The 20,852-nt window shown below is 45.4% G+C and overlaps 1 protein-coding gene across 7 annotated transcripts in view; it reads right to left on the reverse strand.

The window, feature by feature from the left end:
* Nucleotides 1–20,852, reverse strand: part of KANK1 (KN motif and ankyrin repeat domains 1) — an 835,542-nt gene that overhangs the window by 109,786 nt on the left and 704,904 nt on the right. For all 7 annotated transcript variants that reach the window (XM_078675726.1, XM_078675725.1, XM_078675727.1 and 4 more), the window contains one exon: nt 1,729–1,929. In XM_078675726.1, the coding sequence (XP_078531852.1) occupies nt 1,729–1,929 (201 nt within the window). The remainder of the gene's footprint in view (nt 1–1,728; nt 1,930–20,852) is intronic.

The following is a 20,852-nucleotide window of genomic DNA, read 5'->3' on the forward strand; positions in this document are numbered from 1 at the left end:
GTATGAAATGTTTGTAACTAGTTTTTTTTTTATTGACGACTTCAATGATTTTGATGTTTTTATTGCTGTGAACCTTTATGGCATTGTTTGCTGAATAAAGATTATTAAAGATAACGTAATAGAAACCTTTATCAACACACATGATGAAATGTAACAAATAATGAAATAATAATTATAGCAGAAGTGACCTCAGACACCAAGGTACCAAAACCAGCAGCAAGCCTCCCAAACTTGCCACGGTTTATTCATCAAGCATCAGCTATAAATATGTTGTAGAAATGCAATGATTTCTATTAGAAACCTCGGCTTGCCTGTTTCTGAAGTTAAACGTTTTACCAAAAAATAAACACTTTCATTTTGAATGAATGAGCGAATTCTCTAAGCAAGAGCTTGCCATATACATGAACAACTGTAATTCTGTCCTCCTAAAAAATAGATTTAAATTATAAGTAAATACATATTGGTCCTTTTGTGGAAACGTGTAATATTTTACTTAGCATGAGCTATAGCCGTTTTGGCCGTGGTGTCCATTTTGTTTCCTTCGTAATTCTTCTGTCCTCTGCTGCTCGTCTTTTCACTCTGCTTGTGTTATCTATTTTAGTTAACCTCCTGACAAGGCTAAGCAATGTATGTGCTGGGGGTTTGTAGCTGCCAGTGCACCTGGTCTCAGGTGTTAACTGTTGACCATTTACTGCTGCCATAAGCATTCCTGCTCCCCCTCCCACTTTGCTGACCAGGTAGTCATCCATTTGCACTTGTTTGCTGCTAGCTATTTCTAAACTTGTTCTTTCCATTTCTGTTCACATGATTACATTGCATCGAAAAGGTATAAAAGGGACGATGGTTTGTGAATTCAGTGTACTACCTCCTGTAACACTTGAGAGTGCTGTGTGGATGTGGTCCCACTCATGAGTGATTAGTAAACTTGTTATTTTATTTCAACTCCAGTGCCGATCTCTTTTTGTTAGTCTTTGGAACCCGTGGACGAGAGGGTGACCCTGCACCAGTGTACCCCTAAAAAGGTACATTTCCACACTTTTCAACAAGCACTCAGACAAACAGATTCTTCCTTGCATGCTTATTTACTGTTAGCATCTAATACAAGGGGTGTCCTAAAGTATATGATGGTTTTTCCCCAATGATGCCAGAATTCTCACAATACGTCAAGGACGGCCACCCCTATGCCAGTAACATCATGAGGAAATGGACAGTCGCACTTATTCCAAAAAAGGCATCAATATGTGAAGTATAAACACCATAATGCCAAGGGCAGCTGGAACCTTGCCAAGACTGCCCACAATATTTTAATGGATGGGTCATTATTATGCCAGAGCTAGCCAGATTATCATTAAGAATGCCCAAAGTGTCCAAGATTGGCCATCATCATGACAGAAATAATCAGATTATGGCAGGGAATGTCTGCACTATATCAAATCAGATTAAATGTTTCCATAAACAGGAGGTAAGAATAGCAGGACTAGTTGATGGATGATCGAAAGCTGGGGTGACAAAAGATGCAACGTATCAATAGCACAGTTGTTATTGACTGTATAGACCAGGGTTCTCTAAAGTCTGTCTTGGAGGGCCGGATCCATGCCAGATTTTTAAGACCACTACATTTATCTCCATTACATATAACCGTGTATGCATTGGTAGTATAATGTCTATGTAGAATCAGATATCTCAAATCTTGTTAATCTTTAAGCTTCAGGTCAGAACATGATTTACCATAGAGTCCAGAGGCCATCTCTTCATCAGACAGAGGTAACATGTTGTCGGAATCAAGAAAAGATTGATTGGTTGGACCCATTGCAACACTCATTGTAACCTTCTCCCCTTGGGTGGTCTTAACTTCATGTTCAAGCATTCGAGTGCTTGATATCACTTTTGGGTTGAGAATCTGGCCGCGAGAGGCAGACTCTAGATCATCTGTTGGTAAAGAGAATGAAGCCATTAGCACACAATCTAACACATCAAAATGCATTTCTAAAGAAAAGACTCACATTCTAATACAGTAGAAGTTAAAACTCTTATGGTGCATACATGTCTCAGAAGCAGTGCTTAATTCGAGCGGTGGTTTCAGGTGGGGCCCACTGACACTTTTTTGGGGGACCTGGACTTTGACTTAGAACAAGAGAGAGAAAACCAGCAAAAGAAAGAGTAGAAAGATGGAAAAAGGTGGCAAAGGGAGAAAGCAGAGATGAAAAAGAACCTACGACAGTGCAATATATGGGGCAGGGATAGTATATTGGTAGATGATAAAGGTATGAGGTAAAATAAAGTCTTCTAGACAGTACTGGTACTCGGCAACCCTAATATTCTGAAGTGTCACCACACTTTTTAGAAAAGTTTGGCCACTGGGCCGATTTGCTAACAATTTAAGCACTGCCTAAAAGTACTAAGTATTTTGAAAAACTCCTTTATTTTAATGCGGTATACGAGAAAAAGCAGCGTAGCTGAATTCCTGAATGAGAGCTGGCTTTACGGTGTGCAACTGGTGCAGACTCACTGGGTGCTGACCTAGAGGAGGCCCTGAGTTGACCAATAACTCACTATTTAAAAGCACCTGCCGTAGAGTTTCATGTATGTCCAGCTTTCAGGCAGCAATAAAAATGTCAAGATAACTCTTGTGATTAATGTCCCTGCTAGAGCGAAAGATATGAGTTATGTGTAGTGGCAGTTTTGACTTGCTATAAAGTAGCACAGAGGGTTAATGGGGTGAGGGAGGAAGTAGGGGGAGGGTGGCGCCAAAAAAGATAGTTGCACTGGGCGCCATTAGTGTTAAAGTCTGCCCAGTCCCCAAAAAGTAGAAACTGCAAGAAACTAACGCACACAGCTCACTGGCGACCCCACACAGGGGTCTTGTCCCGATTATCTAATTCTTCTGATCACATACATAAATTAGAAATGAAACTCCCACCTCCGTTCACTAACCACCCACACGAATCTTAAACAAACACAGTTGTTTAACTAAAAAAACACCATATGGCTAAATAAGCATTCAGTGCAAACATCTCCCTGTGATTTGCATGTCACAAGTTCTAGTCTGGAAAAGCAGATTCAGACTTGTGTCCTTGGTAAGTAGATAAACAGAGTATCGGAGTACCAGCAAATTAGAATAATAGCAAAACTGTCCTAACCAGCACTCCATAAAATTTGATAACAGAAATTAGAAAAAAATACCATCCTTGAGAGCAACCAATCTCGGAGTCAATGCCCACTATTATGACAGACTGATTTCAGCATGATCACCCTAATCTGATTCATACTAGCAGATATATGTCCCACACTGTTACACATACTGGATTTCAGCAACTTACTACACTATCAAAAGACTTGCCTACCTAGCAAACACAACTGAAAACCTTATCTCCTTCCAGTTAAACTTTATTTCTGACCATAAGATTTAGTGGAATTACTTGTAAAGCTTGCGAATTGGATGCAACACTGATAATTAAGATGCATCTCTACTGATTCTACTTGAACTCTAGGGAGTGCTGGATGTAGCCGGCCATAGGAAACTAGTCAACACTCTGAAGACCAATATGAGCCTCACAAGCAGAGTCCTTGAATAGATTTTATTTCTAGGACACTGCCCTGAGCTGGTCAAAATTGTATACTCCAAATCCTTCCCAGTGAAGTTGCCACAGACAATCTTCCAAGAATCAATTCACGTCTGAGTTCTTTTTACTATATAAATGGAGCCTACTGGAGCAATAATTGACAATGGTAGACCACCAAGATGCCAATGACACACAAATGTAGCTTGGAGTATTAAGTGAATGGGACATCATGACAGAAGTGCTTAGCAAAAAACACTGCCAAACTCTTGCAGAAAGAAATATTTAAATGTCTAAAGCCAATTAAAAACACATTCCACTGTAAATGATAATTTCCAATTGTTCATAAGTATTGCACAGATGCAACAACAACCTCCTGTAAATGTCTAAAGCCAATTAAAAACACATTCCACTGTAAATGATAATTTCCAATTGTTCATAAGTATTGCACAGATGCAACAACAACCTCCTGCATCGTGACTCTGCCCTGCGTGGTGTTGCCTACCCTGGATTGTTTTGCTGGGCTGTTCCTTTTGCTTCCTTCCCGACCAAACCCTCAACTCGCAGAACCCGCTTCGCTTCGCGGGTCCCGCAGCGTGGAATAAGTATCAGGGGAAGTTGCTGCTGACCTGTGGAGGACGCTGTAACAGGGGAAATACAGGGGCAGTGCAGCAGGGCTGCGAGCGAGTGCGGGGACTCCATTTCCCAGGAGTTCCTGCTGGGCCAATTGGCAACACATGGCCCGCTCTCCCTTCTAGTCCCGCCCCCTGCGCGGACCATATCCTATAAGATCAGAAGCTACTGCCGCTGCGCGGGAGCATCCCGGGAGAAGCCCGGGACAAGGGCGGGACCGTCTGTGGCCGTCAGGGGCTGCAGGAGGCTGGGCTGGGCCCACTCTCTTTCATTGTTCCTTGCCACACGGACATCATCTTAACAAGCGAGTCATTTTATCTTCTTGTCTTGTATAACCTACGGTCCATTGTTATAGTCTGCTCCTGAGCCTCGAGAGGTCCTGCCCTGGTTTACATTGTTTTCATTCCCCTTTCAAGCATCATTGTCTGTTAAGTATGCCTTCCCCCCCCCAACTACCCCTGTACAGAGTCCCCTCCAGCCCAAGGTAGGGCCACCAATCTTGGGTCCCCTAGATAAGTATTTTAGTCGGCCAACTCAAGATATTGACAAAGAAATTGCATTAGCTGAGAAACGAGCCGAACGCAGGCAATCCATCGAACTCCTTAAGCTTCCTTTGGAGAAACGGCCACTTTTGCCGGCATCGGATCCCTCTTTACCATCTATAACACTGCCAGTGATAGTAGAAAAACCCCATGCCTCCTCCCAGTCACCTAGTTTGTCTGGGGTGGAAGGCAAGCTAGAGCCAGACCCTCAGACCGCTAACATTCCCTCGGTTGTTGTCTTGACCACCTTGCCTCCTACTTCGCCTACTATTACTACTAAGAACTGTTTTTCTAAACATCCTAAGAAAATTAGGAAACTTGTAGTAGGTCAGGGAACTCATTGCAAGCCTAATGGGGTTGGTCCCGGTGGGGATCAGGTTGTCAAGGACAGAGCCACCCCTGTTAATTTTGCATCTAACCCCAGCGATCCTTTGGAGCCAGGGTCGGCTGAGATTTCATCCCTAGATTTACCCTTGCTTCTACAGCTGGAAAAGCTGATGAGGTCTCTACTGACCCCCATCGAAGAACGAGTCAAAAGGTTAGCCGAACGATTAGATTGCTTTGAGCAGGCTACCTTAGATAACTTCTTCTCAACCAAATCCCTAATTAAAAATCACCCTAGGACGGGGGACAATAATAATCCTACTAAAATTAGTAGGCCGGTAAGCAGTGTACCTGCTACTGAGCCTTCTCCCCCTGTTGTTATCACTACAAAATCGGGGCCTCGTCTTTCAGGGCAAATCCCGAAGATTATTTCCCACCCATTAGACCACTCAGGGGATAATACTTCCCAACTTAAAAAGCGCCCAGATATTGTGATCACGGCCACTAACGATAGATCTAAAACCGGAAACCCTGGACCCAAAAATCCCCACGCCTCACTTCAAATCCCGATGACCTGCCCTGCTGCTCTCGCCCCTAGTCTGGCTGATACAATCCTCACTAGAGCCCCCCGTAGGATACCACCTATGAATCTGCCCCCAGACTCCTACCCCTTTGTCGCTATCCTCACCAACGTACCACCATTATTGGCTGGGCAGAGTGAATCCTTCCAGATGCTGAAAAACAAGGCAATGCACTGGTTACGGACTAATAGACCACTGCCAAGGGGAGTGGATGGGCTGATCATTGGTGTAAGAAGGACAGGTTGGGTTGGTTGTACCCCTAAGTGCCTGGAGGGGGATTGTATAGTTGTTAACTTTAAAGATCCCTGGGTAGCACATTTAATTACTAGGCAGAACTCGGGCACAAGCAGTGCCGGAATTGGTGTAGTCGACCTAACCTTTTTCTACCCGAGACCACCAGGTATTTATTTTGGTATAACCCCAGACGTGGGTTGCTATCATAACTTCCCCTCTCTGGGATTTGACCCTTTCACTGTACCATATCAGCAGGGAAACCATTATAATGTAGCAACCTTTAAACGCTTTGAAGTGATGGCAGATCCGGGGTGGGCTAATTGACAACATGGCAATATTATCCAGGGAATGGGCTATGAAGAACCTAACCTAGATTATACTATGTCTAATTGGGAAAGTATGAATTTTAAGGCAATGTGTGGGGAGTCTGTATCAACCCTTGGGGTACTAGAAAATGAGGTTTTAAATGAAACTAGCACTGCTGGCATTCAGAAGGCTGTGTATAATAATGAGGACAAAAACTTAGATGAGATGGGGAATGTAGGAATCTAACTAGTTATTCTGGGGCGCCCACTGTAGGATCAGCTTCCATAGATGGTTCTAGTGCAGGCAAGATGGTCTCATGGAATATTGCGGGACTAAGAAACAAGTTGGCATCCCAAAATTGGATAGACTTCATCAACAGTTTTGATGTATGCCTATTCCAAGAGACATGGGCTTGTGATCCTATATTCCTTCCTGGCTACTTAAACTTCTCAACCCCGGCTAGCAAAGGCGACAAGGGTCGACCTATGGGTGGTCTAACAATTTGGATACGTCAAGGCCTACTCGTAACGATCAAAGTGGTGGAATCGGGTTGCAATGATATCCAAATGATAAGAATGGTATCAGACCATTGGGAAGGACTAGACGTTTATAATGTCTATGTTAGGGGCAGCAATAGAGGGAAGTCACCTATCCTAGAGGCTCTGTCCTCTCTTTTGGAAAAGCAATCCTTGGGCAACAGAGTTATAGTTGCTGGTGACATAAACAGGACTTTTGAACCCCTAGATGTCTCTGACGATCCCTTGGGGCGAGAGGAAGATACGCAATGGGGCGTCCCAACTTTAGATCTGGCCCCGGTTAGGCGGTGGACAAACGACATAATACGATTGAATGCCATCTGCCTGGAACAGGGACTGAGAGCCCTAAATGGGAGAACCAAGAGTGACAGGGGAGGCATCTGTACATTCGACAATGGTCGTAGCCAAAGCCGGATAGACTATGTCCTTTGTAGCCTGAACTTGTGGCAGTTAGTTTGCGACATGGAAATAAAGGGTAGATTGGAGAGTGATCACAATCCTTTCTGTGTGGCCAATAACTGGTGGTCGGGTACAATAGGGAATCTTCAATTGACTGAAGGTCCGCTGCCGGATATAACTAACGACATGCGTAGATTGAAATGGCCAAGTGTACTGGCTAATGTGGAATCCATGGCATTTATAACTTCTGAGGTGGATATTGCAATCACCGCTATGGAGGATGCAACTCCAGTAATCCCAGGGTCTAGGGAAATAACTAATATTCACGATAGACTCTTTTCCCTTATAAAACCGCACTTCCAGAGGCCCCGTAAGACCAATGGCAAACAACCACCTAGTCTAGCCAAGTGGTATAATCATCAGTGCAGGGAAGCTAGGATAAGTTTGGGTAGAGCAATCCAGACTAGGGATAGGGTAGTGATCAGTGGCGCTAGAAGGCATTATAAGGCCAGCCTATCCCTAGCTAAAAAATCATGGGACGAACAACATTGGGCCAAATTAAAGGAGGCCTCGGGGGCTAAGGATTCCAGGTTATTCTGGAATATTGTCAAGTGGGGTAGAGGTGGAATCCCAGACAAACCCGGTAACAATGTTCCAGAGGGTGCCTGGGTAGATCATTTTAAACCCCAGTATGCTGAGATTACACAGTACAAGCATGTGGAAGTAATCTCAGCTGTATATTCTACTGGGAATTTATTCACCCTCAAAGAAATTGAAGATGCTCTATGCACTGTCCCCGGGGGAAGGGCCCCGGGTATAGACGGCGTACCAGCTGATGTTTTCATTAATGATAAGGCTAGGTGGGCTAGATATATATTCCTCTTGGGAAATGCCATTGCAAAGGGATCGGCCGTCCCGGAATTATGGAGAGGAGCGATCATTATACCCATATATAAAAAAGGGGACCGCTCTCTTCCAGTTAACTACAGGCCGATAAGCTTGATTGCCACTGTTCAAAAAGTGGTAGGCAAGATGGTGGTCAATAAATTGATGGATTGGGTTGACGAGAACAATGCTTTGTCCCCTTATCAGGCTGGTTTTCGGCGGGCCACCAGTACAGTTGACCAGGTGTTTCGTTTTGTTCTGCTACAGTGGGGGACGGTGGTGCTTGGCGAAGGCAGCCTGTATGTTGCTTTTGTCGACCTGCGGGCTGCCTTCGACCTGGTCCCAAGGAGAAAACTCTGGGCAGTTCTGAGCGAAATGGGCCTTTCGGCAGAGCTACTTACCCTGATAATGAGGTTGCATGAGAGCAACTTCGCCAAAATTCAATGGGGCACGAATGGCGAATCCTCTGCTGACTTCCCGGTCGATCGCGGAGTGCGCCAAGGGTGCGCAATGGCTCCCCTGCTTTTTTCATTATTCATAAATGGGATAGTGGCTCGAATGTTGGACGCCAGTGTAGATGTGCCATCGTTGGCGGGCCTCAGGGTTCCGATCCTAATGCTCGCCGACGATACGCTAATTCTATCCAAAACTCCATGCGGCCTGCAGCGAGCCTTGAATATTTTTGACTCTTTTTGCGGGGAGCACGGCCTGGAAGTCAATGTGGGCAAGACCAAGCTGATGGCGTTTACACCAAAACGTAGACCCAGGCCAAAAATATTATTGAACAACTGTCTGCTAGAAGTGGTAACTGTATTTACCTATCTCGGGATACAGATAACAAATGACTCGAGATGGTCCCAGCACATAGAAATGGCGGTCCTGAGGCACCAACAGATTTCGGGGGCACTTCGGGTGGAACACAAAAAATCCAAGTCTAAACCAATAACACCCACTTTGGCAGTATATGATGCCAAGGCTCTTGGGTCTGCCCTTTATGGGGCAGAGCTGTGGGGTTTTGGGAAGCTCCTCCCCCTGCAGATCTCTGAGAACAGGTTTCTAAGGGGAATTACAGGACTCCCGCAGAGTACCCCACTGATTCCCCTTGGTCTTGACCTAGGGAGAAGAGCAGTTAGTGACCTGGCGAGGTTGCGCCCGATTCTTTATTGGAGACGCCTCTGGACTACTCCGGAGATCCGGCACTATGCAGAGGGGTTCTTGGCCATAATAAATGCTGATACCTTTCACAAGATAGTTTGGCTAAAAAATCTCAGGTCTGCCTTAGGCGATCTTGGTCTCTCAAATTTATGGGATAATCCAACCGGGGAACTCTTTCCAAGCAAAAAAGCGATTAAAGATCTATATTGGGATCGGGTTGCTGAAAGAGTTTGGAACAAAACTAAATCCGACTCCATGACGGGGAGCTTTGTGGTAGCTAAACTGTATCCAGTTTTGGAACCCTATTGGGACAGTATAACTAACCCTGTGGACAGGAAGCTTTTTTTCCAGTTAAGATCTGGTGCTCTTCCATTGAGATCATTGACAGGTAGGTCCAGCTTGCGGTGCACCAAATGAAAGTATAGGCCACTTTTTATTTTCTTGTAAAGCTTATGCCACCCCGAGAAAAGTTTGGTTAGTCCCTGTTTGTAAACATTTAGGGACATCCAGGGGTTTTGAGGCCTTACGAATCATTTGCACTTCCACCCATATGCCTGTAGTCCTAGCAACAGCTAAGTACCTGGGGTGGGCATGGTCTATCAGACGGAGGGCCCTTCTCTAGAGTACACCGACTGGGGTGTTCTATTTGGTTCTGTGCAATTACGTACCAAAGTCTTATGTTGCTTCTTTGCTATGATTAATTGTCCATGTCGCCATGATTCTTTTTTTAAAAAAAATACTGTATTTAATGAGGAAATATTTTTTAACGATGTATTTTAAATGTATGTCTGTGCTTTTATGAGTATAATCCTCGAATAAAGCTTTTGTAAGTAAGCAACAACAATTAAACAACCAATGTATTCAGCGACTACTGCATTCTAAAATTAAATGGGTAAACATACTAACAATATAAAATTGTATGTATTTTTGAGTTGATACGTATGGTGCTTGACCTCTTGGGGCTAAAATGGTTTTCAATCTGCAACCAACCTTTTCTTTTGATATTGTATATGTATTAGGCCGCTGTGGTCATTATAGGTATGGGACAAGGTGAAGATTACTGGGTATAGTGAGCTACAATGAAACAGCATGTGTCTTGCTACTGCTTTATTTATTTATTTATTTATTTATATTCTTGTAGCGCGCCTGAATCAGCCCCGAAGGGGTATCTCCGCGCGTAGCTTCTGTATGAGTCGAATGCTTATTGAGGGGAGTGGCAGAGAGAGGGGTAAAGTGAGTTAATCTTGGGTAAATAGGAATGTTTTTAATTTTTTCCTAAAAGAGAGTAGATTAGAGATGTATCTCAGTTGTGGTGGGAGGGAGTTCCACAGCAGGGGGCCTTTAAAGGAGGGTGCTCGGCCACCTTGTCTCGCTCTGGTGACTTTAGGTACATGCATCAACATAGTGTTGCTGGAGCGCAAAGCACGTCCAGGAGAGTAGAGAGCAAAAATGTCTTTTAAGTATTTAGGACCGGACCCATAGATGCATTTATGCATTATGCAGCAAAGTTTGAAATTGACCCGTTGTTGCACTGGAAGCCAGTGAAGGTGGGAAAGGAGGGGGCGTGACGGGGTGCGGGGGGGCATTCAAGATGAGTCTAGCAGCGGTGTTCTGTACCACCTGCAGTCTGCATAGTTGTTCTTGATTAGCGGAGATGAGTAGACCATTGCAATAGTCTATCCGCCCGAGTACTAGTGCCTGTACCAGCGTTTTCCTGTGGATGTCTGGCAGGAAGGGGAAAATGCGCCGTAAGAGACCAATTATTCGGAAACATGTTCCCGTGACTTGACTGACATGGTCTTTTAAAATCAGTGTTTGGTCCAGGCGTACTCCCAAGTTATTAGGTCTCGCCTGTCGATGCGCATGCGCATCGAGCAAGCGAGACTATAGGGGCTCATCGACTCTTTATCTAACTTGCAAGGAATCGTGGCGATTCCTTGCAGTGCCCGTGACTTTTAAGCTCAATGCGCATGTGCATTGAGCTTAAAAGCGCGTGCACAGCCGCCCGCATTCCTCCGACACCTTTGAAGTGAAGCTTAGCTTCACTTCAAAGGCCCGGCTTCTTCACACCCACATGCCGCTCTGCCCCGCTCCGCCCCCTCCCCTGAGTCATCCTGCCTGCCCCTTCCCGCCGTGTCGCATTTCTCCTCCCCCCTCCCCTCTCTTCCCTCCGTCTTGTTTCTTTTGGCGATGTTCTTGTTTGTTTAAGCACGTGAGGTTTTGTTAGCTGTCCCGATGTTTTATAGCCTTACACGTCTTACTCGCCTTTAAATCTGTAAGCAGACACTCGTTGTGTCACGTATTCAGCGCGGCTGCTGCTTGGGATCATGTGTTTTTTTTAAAAACAAGCAATTTAGTTATAGAAAGAGGAGGGCTCTATATGCTTTGTAACCTGTGTCGGACGTATTTCGCATGTTTGCTGCTTGGGATCAGGAGTTTTTTTGAGGACAATATGCTTTTAAACGTGTTGTACCCCCTGAATATAACTATTGTAGCTGATGCTAATTGAAAAGGATCGAGGAGGCTGCGCTGTTACAATCTAAATAGCAAAGTGCTCGAAATTATTATTAATGTGCAGCGCTACTCCGTGTGATATTTTGTTAGCAATCCCGATGTTTTATAGACTTTTTGGTAAAAAAAAGAAAGACGAGTGCCTTACTCGCTTTTAAATGTGTAAGCAGACACTCGTTGTGTCACGTATTCAGCGCAGCTGCTGCTTGGGATCGCATGTTTTTTTTAAGAACAAGCATATTTTAGTGGGCAGGCACAGGAGTTATTTTTACAATTCAAGCAGCGCTAAACATTTATGTGTGAGGTAATATACGGAGCTAACTAACAAACAGCACTTACGTTTATTACATTCCTAGCTATGGTATATTACAGATTTGCACTTTAAAATGTAAGGTTTTTAACTGTTAAACGGTGTGCGTCTTTATGCAGGTTTACTTATTGCCAATTTCACCCGTAGTTGTAACCGTGCTTTTTATCAGCACTATTTACATTACCTAAAACATATTTGTTTTGTTAGCACGGAATGATGTCTTTTTTGTACTGTGTATGATGTGCACAGATACAAAGCTACGCGCACAGAGGTAGCTAAAACTGGATTTGGTATCGTTGCCGCCACATCCCTTCTGATTTAGCATAAATGTAGTTTAAACCGCTGCCATGCAACTGAGGAACCGGTTCGGCTCTCTGGGAAACGCGGGCTCTATTGGTGCTGCACACCGGTTGGTTATTTAAACTATAGTATTTTCACCTCCTGCAATTGTGTTTAAAAATGTTTGGCATCCCGACAACATATGTCTACACCCTGTGGTATAACATACATTTTAAGTAGAGCTATGGCTGTGCATTGCGAACACGCCACGGTGATCTGTTTATTTTTACAGCAGAGACTGATGTTTTACGCATAAGAGCTTTTTATATTTACAAGTAAAATCCGTAGTACTGCTAGCGAAGAGCTCTGCAATAGGACTATTTAGTTTAAAATAAGCAGTCCGTGTGCGTGATAATTAATAAAAAAGAAAACATATAAATGTAGAAAACAAGTATATGCTATATAATAGTGTACTCCTTTGCCCTGTGCGTTTTGCACATGTGATACGTAATGCAAAGTAGCTTGCATGGCATGCTTTCTTGAGCACAGACGCACATCTTTATTGCGCTTCCTGGAGATAAGCATAAGTTTTATATTATGCTTTTGGTCCACCATAAAATTAATTGTGTTCTCTTTAGAAGTGGAGCTGGGGCGTGGGTTTTATCACTTTTCTCGCCGTTTGTTTACAAACCTGTTGCAGAGGTTAGCTGCATCTGGTACTTTGTTATAAATGTTGCGTTAAAGATGTATTGTGCGATAAATGTAGGCCTTATTTTCCTATGTCTTTTAATAATTGTGTATGCTTGGTATATAGTATTATACAGCTATTTGTGGTTTAACTGTATAGTTAAAAAAAATACTGTTACAGCTTAAACAAAATATTGCAGAGGTTATGAGGGATTTTTAAACGTGTGGAATTTATCTAAAAAAATCTAGAGCCCCACACTCCTTTAAACCTGTAAGCAGACACTCGTTGTTCAGTGCATACAGCGCGACTGCCACTTGGGATCCGATGCTGTCTTTAAAGCATCAAATGTAGCCTTTAAAAACGGGGCCCCACACACCTGTCAACCCATATGCAAACACTCGTTCTGCAGCGCATACAGCGTGCCTGCCACTTGGGATCTAATGTTGCCTTTAAAGTGTGTCATTTAACCTTTAAAAAACGGGGCCCCACATGCCTTTCAAACCATAAGCAAACACTCGTTGTGCAGCGCATGTAGCATGTCTGTTGCTTACAATAAAGCAGCTCCCAGCTATGCATAAGTGGTTTTATTAATTACCCACCACATTATCACTCAGCACCACCACAGCACCACAGCATCACTCAGCACCACCACAGCACCACTCAGCACCACCACAGCACCACTCAGCACCACCATATTATCATTCTGCACCACCACATTATCACTCAGCACCACCACAGCATCACTCGGCACCACCACAGCATCACTCGGCACCACCACAGCACCACTCAGCACAACCACAGCACCACTCAGCACAACCACAGCACCACTCAGCACAACCACAGCACCACTCAGCACCACCACAGCATCACTCAGCACCACCACAGCATCACTCAGCACCACCACAGCATCACTCAGCATCACTCAGCGCCACCCCAGCATCACTCAGCACCACCAGAGCACCACTCTGCACCACAACAGCACCACTCAGCACCACCACAGCATCACTCAGCGTCACCCCAGCATCACTCAGCACCACAACACCACCACTCAGCATCACCACATCATCACTCAGCGCTACCCCAGCATCACTCCGCACCACCACATTATCACTCAGCATCACCACAGTATCACTCAGCACCACATCACCACACAGCACCACCACAGCATCACTCAGCACCACCACAGCACCACTCAGTACCACCACAGCACCACTCAGCACCACCACAGCACCACCACATTATCACTCAGCACCACCACAGCACCACTCAGCAGCACCACAGCATCACTCAGCACCACCACAGCACCACTCAGCACCACCATATTATCATTCTGCACCACCACATTATCACTCAGCACCACCACAGCATCACTCAGCACCACCACAGCATCACTCGGCACCACCACAGCACGACTCCGCACAACCACAGCACCACTCAGCACCACCACAGCATCACTCAGCACCACCACAGCATCACTCAGCATCACTCAGCGCCACCCCAGCATCACTCAGCGCCACCCCAGCATCACTCAGCACCACCAGAGCACCACTCTGCACCACAACAGCACCACTCTGCACCACAACAGCACCACTCAGCACCACCACAGCATCACTCAGCGTCACCCCAGCATCACTCAGCACCACAACACCACCACTCAGCATCACCACATCATCACTCAGCGCTACCCCAGCATCACTCCGCACCACCACATTATCACTCAGCATCACCACAGTATCACTCAGCATCACCACAGTATCACTCAGCACCACCACATCACCACACAGCACCACCACAGCATCACTCAGCACCACCACAGCACCACTCAGTACCACCACAGCACCACTCAGTACCACCACAGCACCACTCAGCACCACCACATTATCACTCAGCACCACCATATTATCATTCAGCACCACCACAGCACCACTCAGCATCACCACAGCATCACTTAGCACCACTCAGCACCACCACAGCATCACTCAGCACCACCACAGCATCACTCAGCACCACCACAGCATCACTCAGCACCACCACAGCACCACTCAGCACCACCCCAGCATCACTCAGCGCCACCACAGCACCACTCAGCATCACCACATCATCATTCACCGCTACACCAGCATCACTCAGCACCACCACATTATCACTAAGCACCACCACATTATCACTCAGCACCAACACAGCACCACTCAGCATCACCAAAGTATCACTCAGCACTACCACAGCATCACTCAGCACCACCACAGCACCACTCAGCACCACCACATTATCACTCAGCACCACCACATTATCACTCAGCACCACCACAGCATCACTCAGGGCCACCACAGCATCACTCAGGGGCACCACAACATCACTATGCGCTACCACAGCATCACTGAACGCCACAGCATCACTCGTCGCCACCACAACGTCACTCCGCGCCCCCACAGCATCAATCTGTGCAACCATTCAACAACAACTGGTTCAAATATTTTCTCTCAATGTTTCAAGCTTTATTACAAATGTCACAAAAAGATGTTAATTTTTCACTTCTGTTCTTGGATTTTTGTCACAATAAAATACACTGAACATAATCTTCACAAAGGTTATTTACAAAAGTTTAAGCTATTGCCATTATAAATTACAATAACTTTTATTTAAGTATTAATTATAAAAAAAAATAAAAGCCATTGTTATTTGTAATATCAATACATCTAATTCACGTAAATACAACACTTATTGCATTACAAATGCTATAGGTGTCACATTTGCGAAAGTTATAACTATTGGCATTGTAAATGACAAAGCTATTAATTTAGCTATTTTCAAAACCAACACATAAACAAAAAATGTGTCATTTACAATCCCCATAGCTCAAACTTCCCTAATGCGAGACCTATTGCATTGCAAATGCTTGTTGATGGTCTGTTTGGGCGCAGGAACAGGTCCTAGCTCAAGTGGCCACCAATCCGGAGACCAAAGCAGGGTGGCCCCTCCAAACAACATGACTTCGGTTTTAGTCACGTTGCATTGGAGGAAGTTCTGGGCCATCCAACCTGCCACGGCTCTCATGCCATTTTGAAAGGATTGCATGACTGCAGGTGTAATAGTTTGGAAGGGAAATAACAGCTGAGTGTCGTCAGCATAGGAGATTGGGGAGAACCCGTAAGATCTTATAATTTCCGCTAAGGGGGCCACATATACGTTGAATAACGTGGGGCTCAGGCATGAGCCCTGTGGCACTCCCTTAGTGAGCTGCCTACAGATAGATTTGTGGGAGCCTAATTTGACACCCTGTTGTCTATCTGCAAGAAAGCTATCAAGCCACGCAAGGGCGGTCCCTTTTACCCCCACTCCTTTCAAGCGGTCGAGAAGGATTTTGTGCGACACCGTGTCGAAGGCAGCGGACAAATCCAATAGCACCAGAATCACTGAGCTCCCCTTGTCAAGTGACATTCTGATGTTATCTGTCACTGACAAGAGGGCTGATTCGGTGCTATGGTTGGGCCTAAAACCAGATTGTGAATGGTCTAGGCCGCCCGCTGCCTCGATGTAGTTGGAAAGGTGTGCGTTGACATGTTTCTCGGCCAACTTGCTGAGGTATGGTAGGAGGGAGATGGGCCGGAGGTTGGAATGCTTATTTTCTTGTGACCCACTATCACTGGGCATTATGGCTTTGGTTGTTAGGTGCCTATCATTTGTCCTTCTTTTAGCGCCGGGACACTCTTCTGAGTAGCCATACTCTTTTAACCCCTTTAGTGCTGCCGTCGGCCGTTGCGAGCACTACCTTCGTAGTGCTGCGCACGTCCAACGCGGACCCACACGTTTCTTAGAACATTCAGCACTGGCGCATGAAACGCGTTAAAATCCCCCCTCATTCATTTATCATGACACCTGCTGTAGCCATAGGGATCTAGATCTGCTCATAGTATTTCATGGTTATTATCGCTGTTACTGCCCTAGGATGGCCCTTGTGCCTTCCTGTCTTGCGGATGACTTTATATACTACAGATTTTTCAAATCTTTTGGAACGTAAAAGTGTGACCCAAAGGTCTTGCTATATTCACGTCTGCTGAGCAGTCCCGGTCCTCTCCCAAATTAAAGTGTAGAATGAATAAACACAAACTACGCACATTCAGTCATGGTGGTTCTGTGCTTCTTACTCGTCTTGAGTAACTGTCAATTCTGAAAGTACTTAGCACCTTCAAATGTGTTAACATTTTGTTAATCTTTGCAGTTTTCAATGATCTATTTATTCCTAAATGAGGCTTTCAAGCGCGTACCACATCAACTAAACTGCTTCAGACTTACTATAAAAATGGTTAATCCAACTGCGAGTTCTTGGATAACAGACGAAACACACATCTCTAAAGAAGCGCAAGTAATGAATGTCTTGTTCTGTTAAACCAGAACCATACATCACCTCAAAGCATATACTTGACAGGTTTAAATTTGCCAGAGACCCACAGCTTTTGTTGAGTGTTGGCAGAGGAAAATTGTTTAAGCAATGCTGGGCGTATACTATTGGTGTTATTATGTATAAAGGTTGGTACAGAAAATAACTATGGTAGGATTTGGCGGAATGATTTAATTGGGAATGTGGAAGTTTGAATACTTTGATAAGTGATCTTGATCCCATTCCTTGCTCTTTAGGTGGTTTTAGTTACAGTCCTGTGGAACTGCTTGAAGAGGACTATGCAACCCAGAACTATTTTTAGGTCGAGGCTACCGTCCCACTGCTAAGCAGGGGTGGGGGCGGGGGGGCGGAGCCGAAGATTTAATGACCAACAGTGTGGGACTTTATCCCGCCTCTCTCTTCCATTGGCTAGCTTCGTAAATGGAGGCTAGCCATTGGAAGAGAGGTGTGTCAATTTCTATTTTCCCCGCCTTGATGCGATCCGTGGGCGTTTGTCTCTTTTTTTATGTCCCGCCCCTTTTTTCGTCATGCCATTCACGTGCTGTTGCTCACGCGCTCCTCGCTTGCTGTCCCCCCCGACCCCCCGGATCGGCAGCAACTCGTCCTCCCCAGTCTTGCTCTGTGTCCCGGGATCGGCAGCCCTCCTCCCCTCCCTGTCCCGGGGTCGGTGGCTCTCCTCCCCCTCCACCAGTCTGGATCGGCCGCCCTCCCTCCCCCTTCAGTCTCTCCCTGTCCCGAGATCACCTCCTCCCTCCCTCCCTCCTCTGACAGTGCAGCTCTGCTCAGCACTCTGCACAGGACGGCATGCAGTGAAGCCGCACCGGGACCCGCCTGCAGCCTATAGGTGGCCGAGAAGCACCTTTACGGGGTCTTTCACAGCCCTCTGCGGGGCCCCGAGAACAGCCTCTCGCCTGTGGGGAAGTGACCTGCGGATCTGGGCTTGTTAAACAAATGTTCGTGACTGCGCAGAAGTCTCTTAAAGGCGGAAATATTCCATAAGTTGTTTGTGCAGGCAGGCCCCTCCTCCGCCCAAGAAAGAATTGAAAGTATGCCGACCAGACACGTCATGGGCATTGTGGGTAAAAGTAGGCCGCCCAGTTAGTTCTCTTTTTGTCTGGTAAAGCAGGTTTTGCGTGATTGTGTGATCTTTGGCAGGCAGCGTGGTGATGCTGTGAAGCTGCAGCAGGTCAGGGGGAAGCTGTGTCCGCGGTAGGAGCGAGGCATCGCCGCGGAGGAGGAATCAGGCCGGCTGCTGGGCACTGAGCAGTGAAAAACCCAGGAGCAGCAAGCCCCCAATCCCCCCCCCCCCCCACCTCCGGAGCCCAGTTCGTTTCATTCTGGTCTCATTTCTGTGCCTTTCCCCTTGCTCAGCGCTCGGTCTTTTTCTGCTCATCCTCCCTCTCTCAGTGTATTCAGTAGAGCTTAACTGGCCTGACTTGTTGCTGACATATTGATTTGCATGTTTAGCTAAAGCGTTGAAGATTCCCAGGTATTGAATGCTGTATGATGTCACATACGGGTCTCTGAGTTTGGCACAGGTATTTCCTGGATTTCTCTTCCGCTTCTCAGTGTAGACTGCAGGCTTGCTGTTCATCCTTCGGCCTGGTGAGGTTGGTGATTGCCTGGGAGAAAGCCCCGTAATATTAGTTTGCTGTCTTGTGTCTGTTCCAGAGTCTGCCCGTGTCTCCCTTTACAGCCTCAGGCTTGTGATAGCTGCTGCTGGGTTTGGTCACTAGATGTCTCTTCGCTACTGGTACATTTTGCAGGACAAGATTTCTGCTTCAGCGGGTCACATATTATCTCTTTTTGTCAGATTCAGATTCTTTGCTTCAGAACTTTCCCTGTTTGTTTTGTCAGTATGTATTCCTTTCATCTTTCTCTATCTTGGGGCCTCTTACTCTCTTCATCTCTCGCTTCCTCCCTGTGAGCCTCTCTTGCTGCATTTCTGTCTGTATGTGATTTTCTCTCCTCTGTATTATTCCCTGTGATCGATCGATCTGTCTGTCTGTGTCACAAAACAGGCATCAATGTGATATGGTCCTGTGTATCACCATAATCGGTCTCAGTGGCACCTCAAACGTCACCAGACCCCCCCTCCTCCCAATGTCAGTACAGAAACATATAGCTTAAGTTACTCATCATGTATTTTTTGTATTGCATGCTTACTTTGGTGCAATGAGCATGACACCATTGCATAATTTTCAATCATGTAAATGTTTATTTAAAGCAGTAAATAAAGTACAGGCTTTCATTCTTTAGTTGTGCTAATAGTATGAGAAAAGTATTTAATTCTGCAGTTACAAAACAGGGCTCCTCATAAAACATGTTAGGCTTAAAAAGCACATTCTGGCTATAGGAATCAGAGATGCTGATAGCAAGCCAGAGCTAACAGGGGGCCGGGGGCCCTGATTGCAGTTAGAACGTTTAGCTTTTGTGAATATAGCAGTGCGCACAGCACAAAGTGGATATGCTCAGACATTTTTGAAACTCCTTATGCAATGTAGAATGAACACTTGGCCCTGGTTCTATTTAGAATGTTCAGGGGTTGCTTTTACACAAAGGCTACAACACAAGGAGCAATGGCTAAGCTCAGTGTTTTAAGCTTTTTCTGTTATAGTCTGCTAACAATGGGCCCTGTGTGTAGTTTGAATGTTTAGGGTTTGTTTTACAATTCATGAACAGGTTTCTAATTGAACAGTGGGCAATGCTGATCCGCTGCAGAGGCTGCCTGTAGGAAAACACCTTTTATTGTATGTCACCCCTGTTTCTTCTGGACTGATGCCTTCTGGTTGTTTAGGTCGAGCCTGGGCGGCTCATGCGCTGCTCTGCAAGGCATGCTGTATTCAGGTAGGGACTTGAAGCTCCGCCCACTCTCCGCCCATATTTTTCATTGACTTGTCATTGTCCACGGTATACTGTGGCTGCTTATTGGTCAGTAGGCTTAGTATTCCCTCCTTAGTCCTGCCTTGTCTCATTTTGTAATATCCCATGGCGACACCCCCTGCTACATGTGTTTTTACTCAGTAAGCTCTAATCACAGCCTCCGATCACTATTTTCTCAAATAGCTTTGGACACGCTCTCTCCTAACACTTAAAAAAAATGTTTGCGAACGCATTTACAAAGCAATAGGTCTTTCATTTGCAAGAGTTTAAGCTATTGGCATTGTAAATGACAATGCCTTTTATTTATCTGTTTTCAAAACCAACACAAATACAAATTTTGTCATTTACAATGCCAATAGCTCTAACTTTTGCAAAGGCGAGACCGTTGCATTGAAAATGCTTGTTTTCTTTCTTTTTCCTAAGCATAGCGATAATGAGGATGCTTTGTGCATATGCAAAATGAAGCACAGTAGTTTTGACCCTACTGCTAACTGGATCAGTGATCATGCGATGGCTGGTTACTGAAAGATGGCTGTGTAACTCAGAATAACATTAGGATGTGTATTTCTTTTTTACTTTGATGTAGCCGAGAATGTTATGCATACATACTTATGCTAATTTTTTTGT

Source organism: Lissotriton helveticus, chromosome 2_1, assembly GCF_964261635.1.
Source record: "Lissotriton helveticus chromosome 2_1, aLisHel1.1, whole genome shotgun sequence".
Taxonomy (NCBI): Eukaryota; Metazoa; Chordata; class Amphibia; order Caudata; family Salamandridae; genus Lissotriton; species Lissotriton helveticus.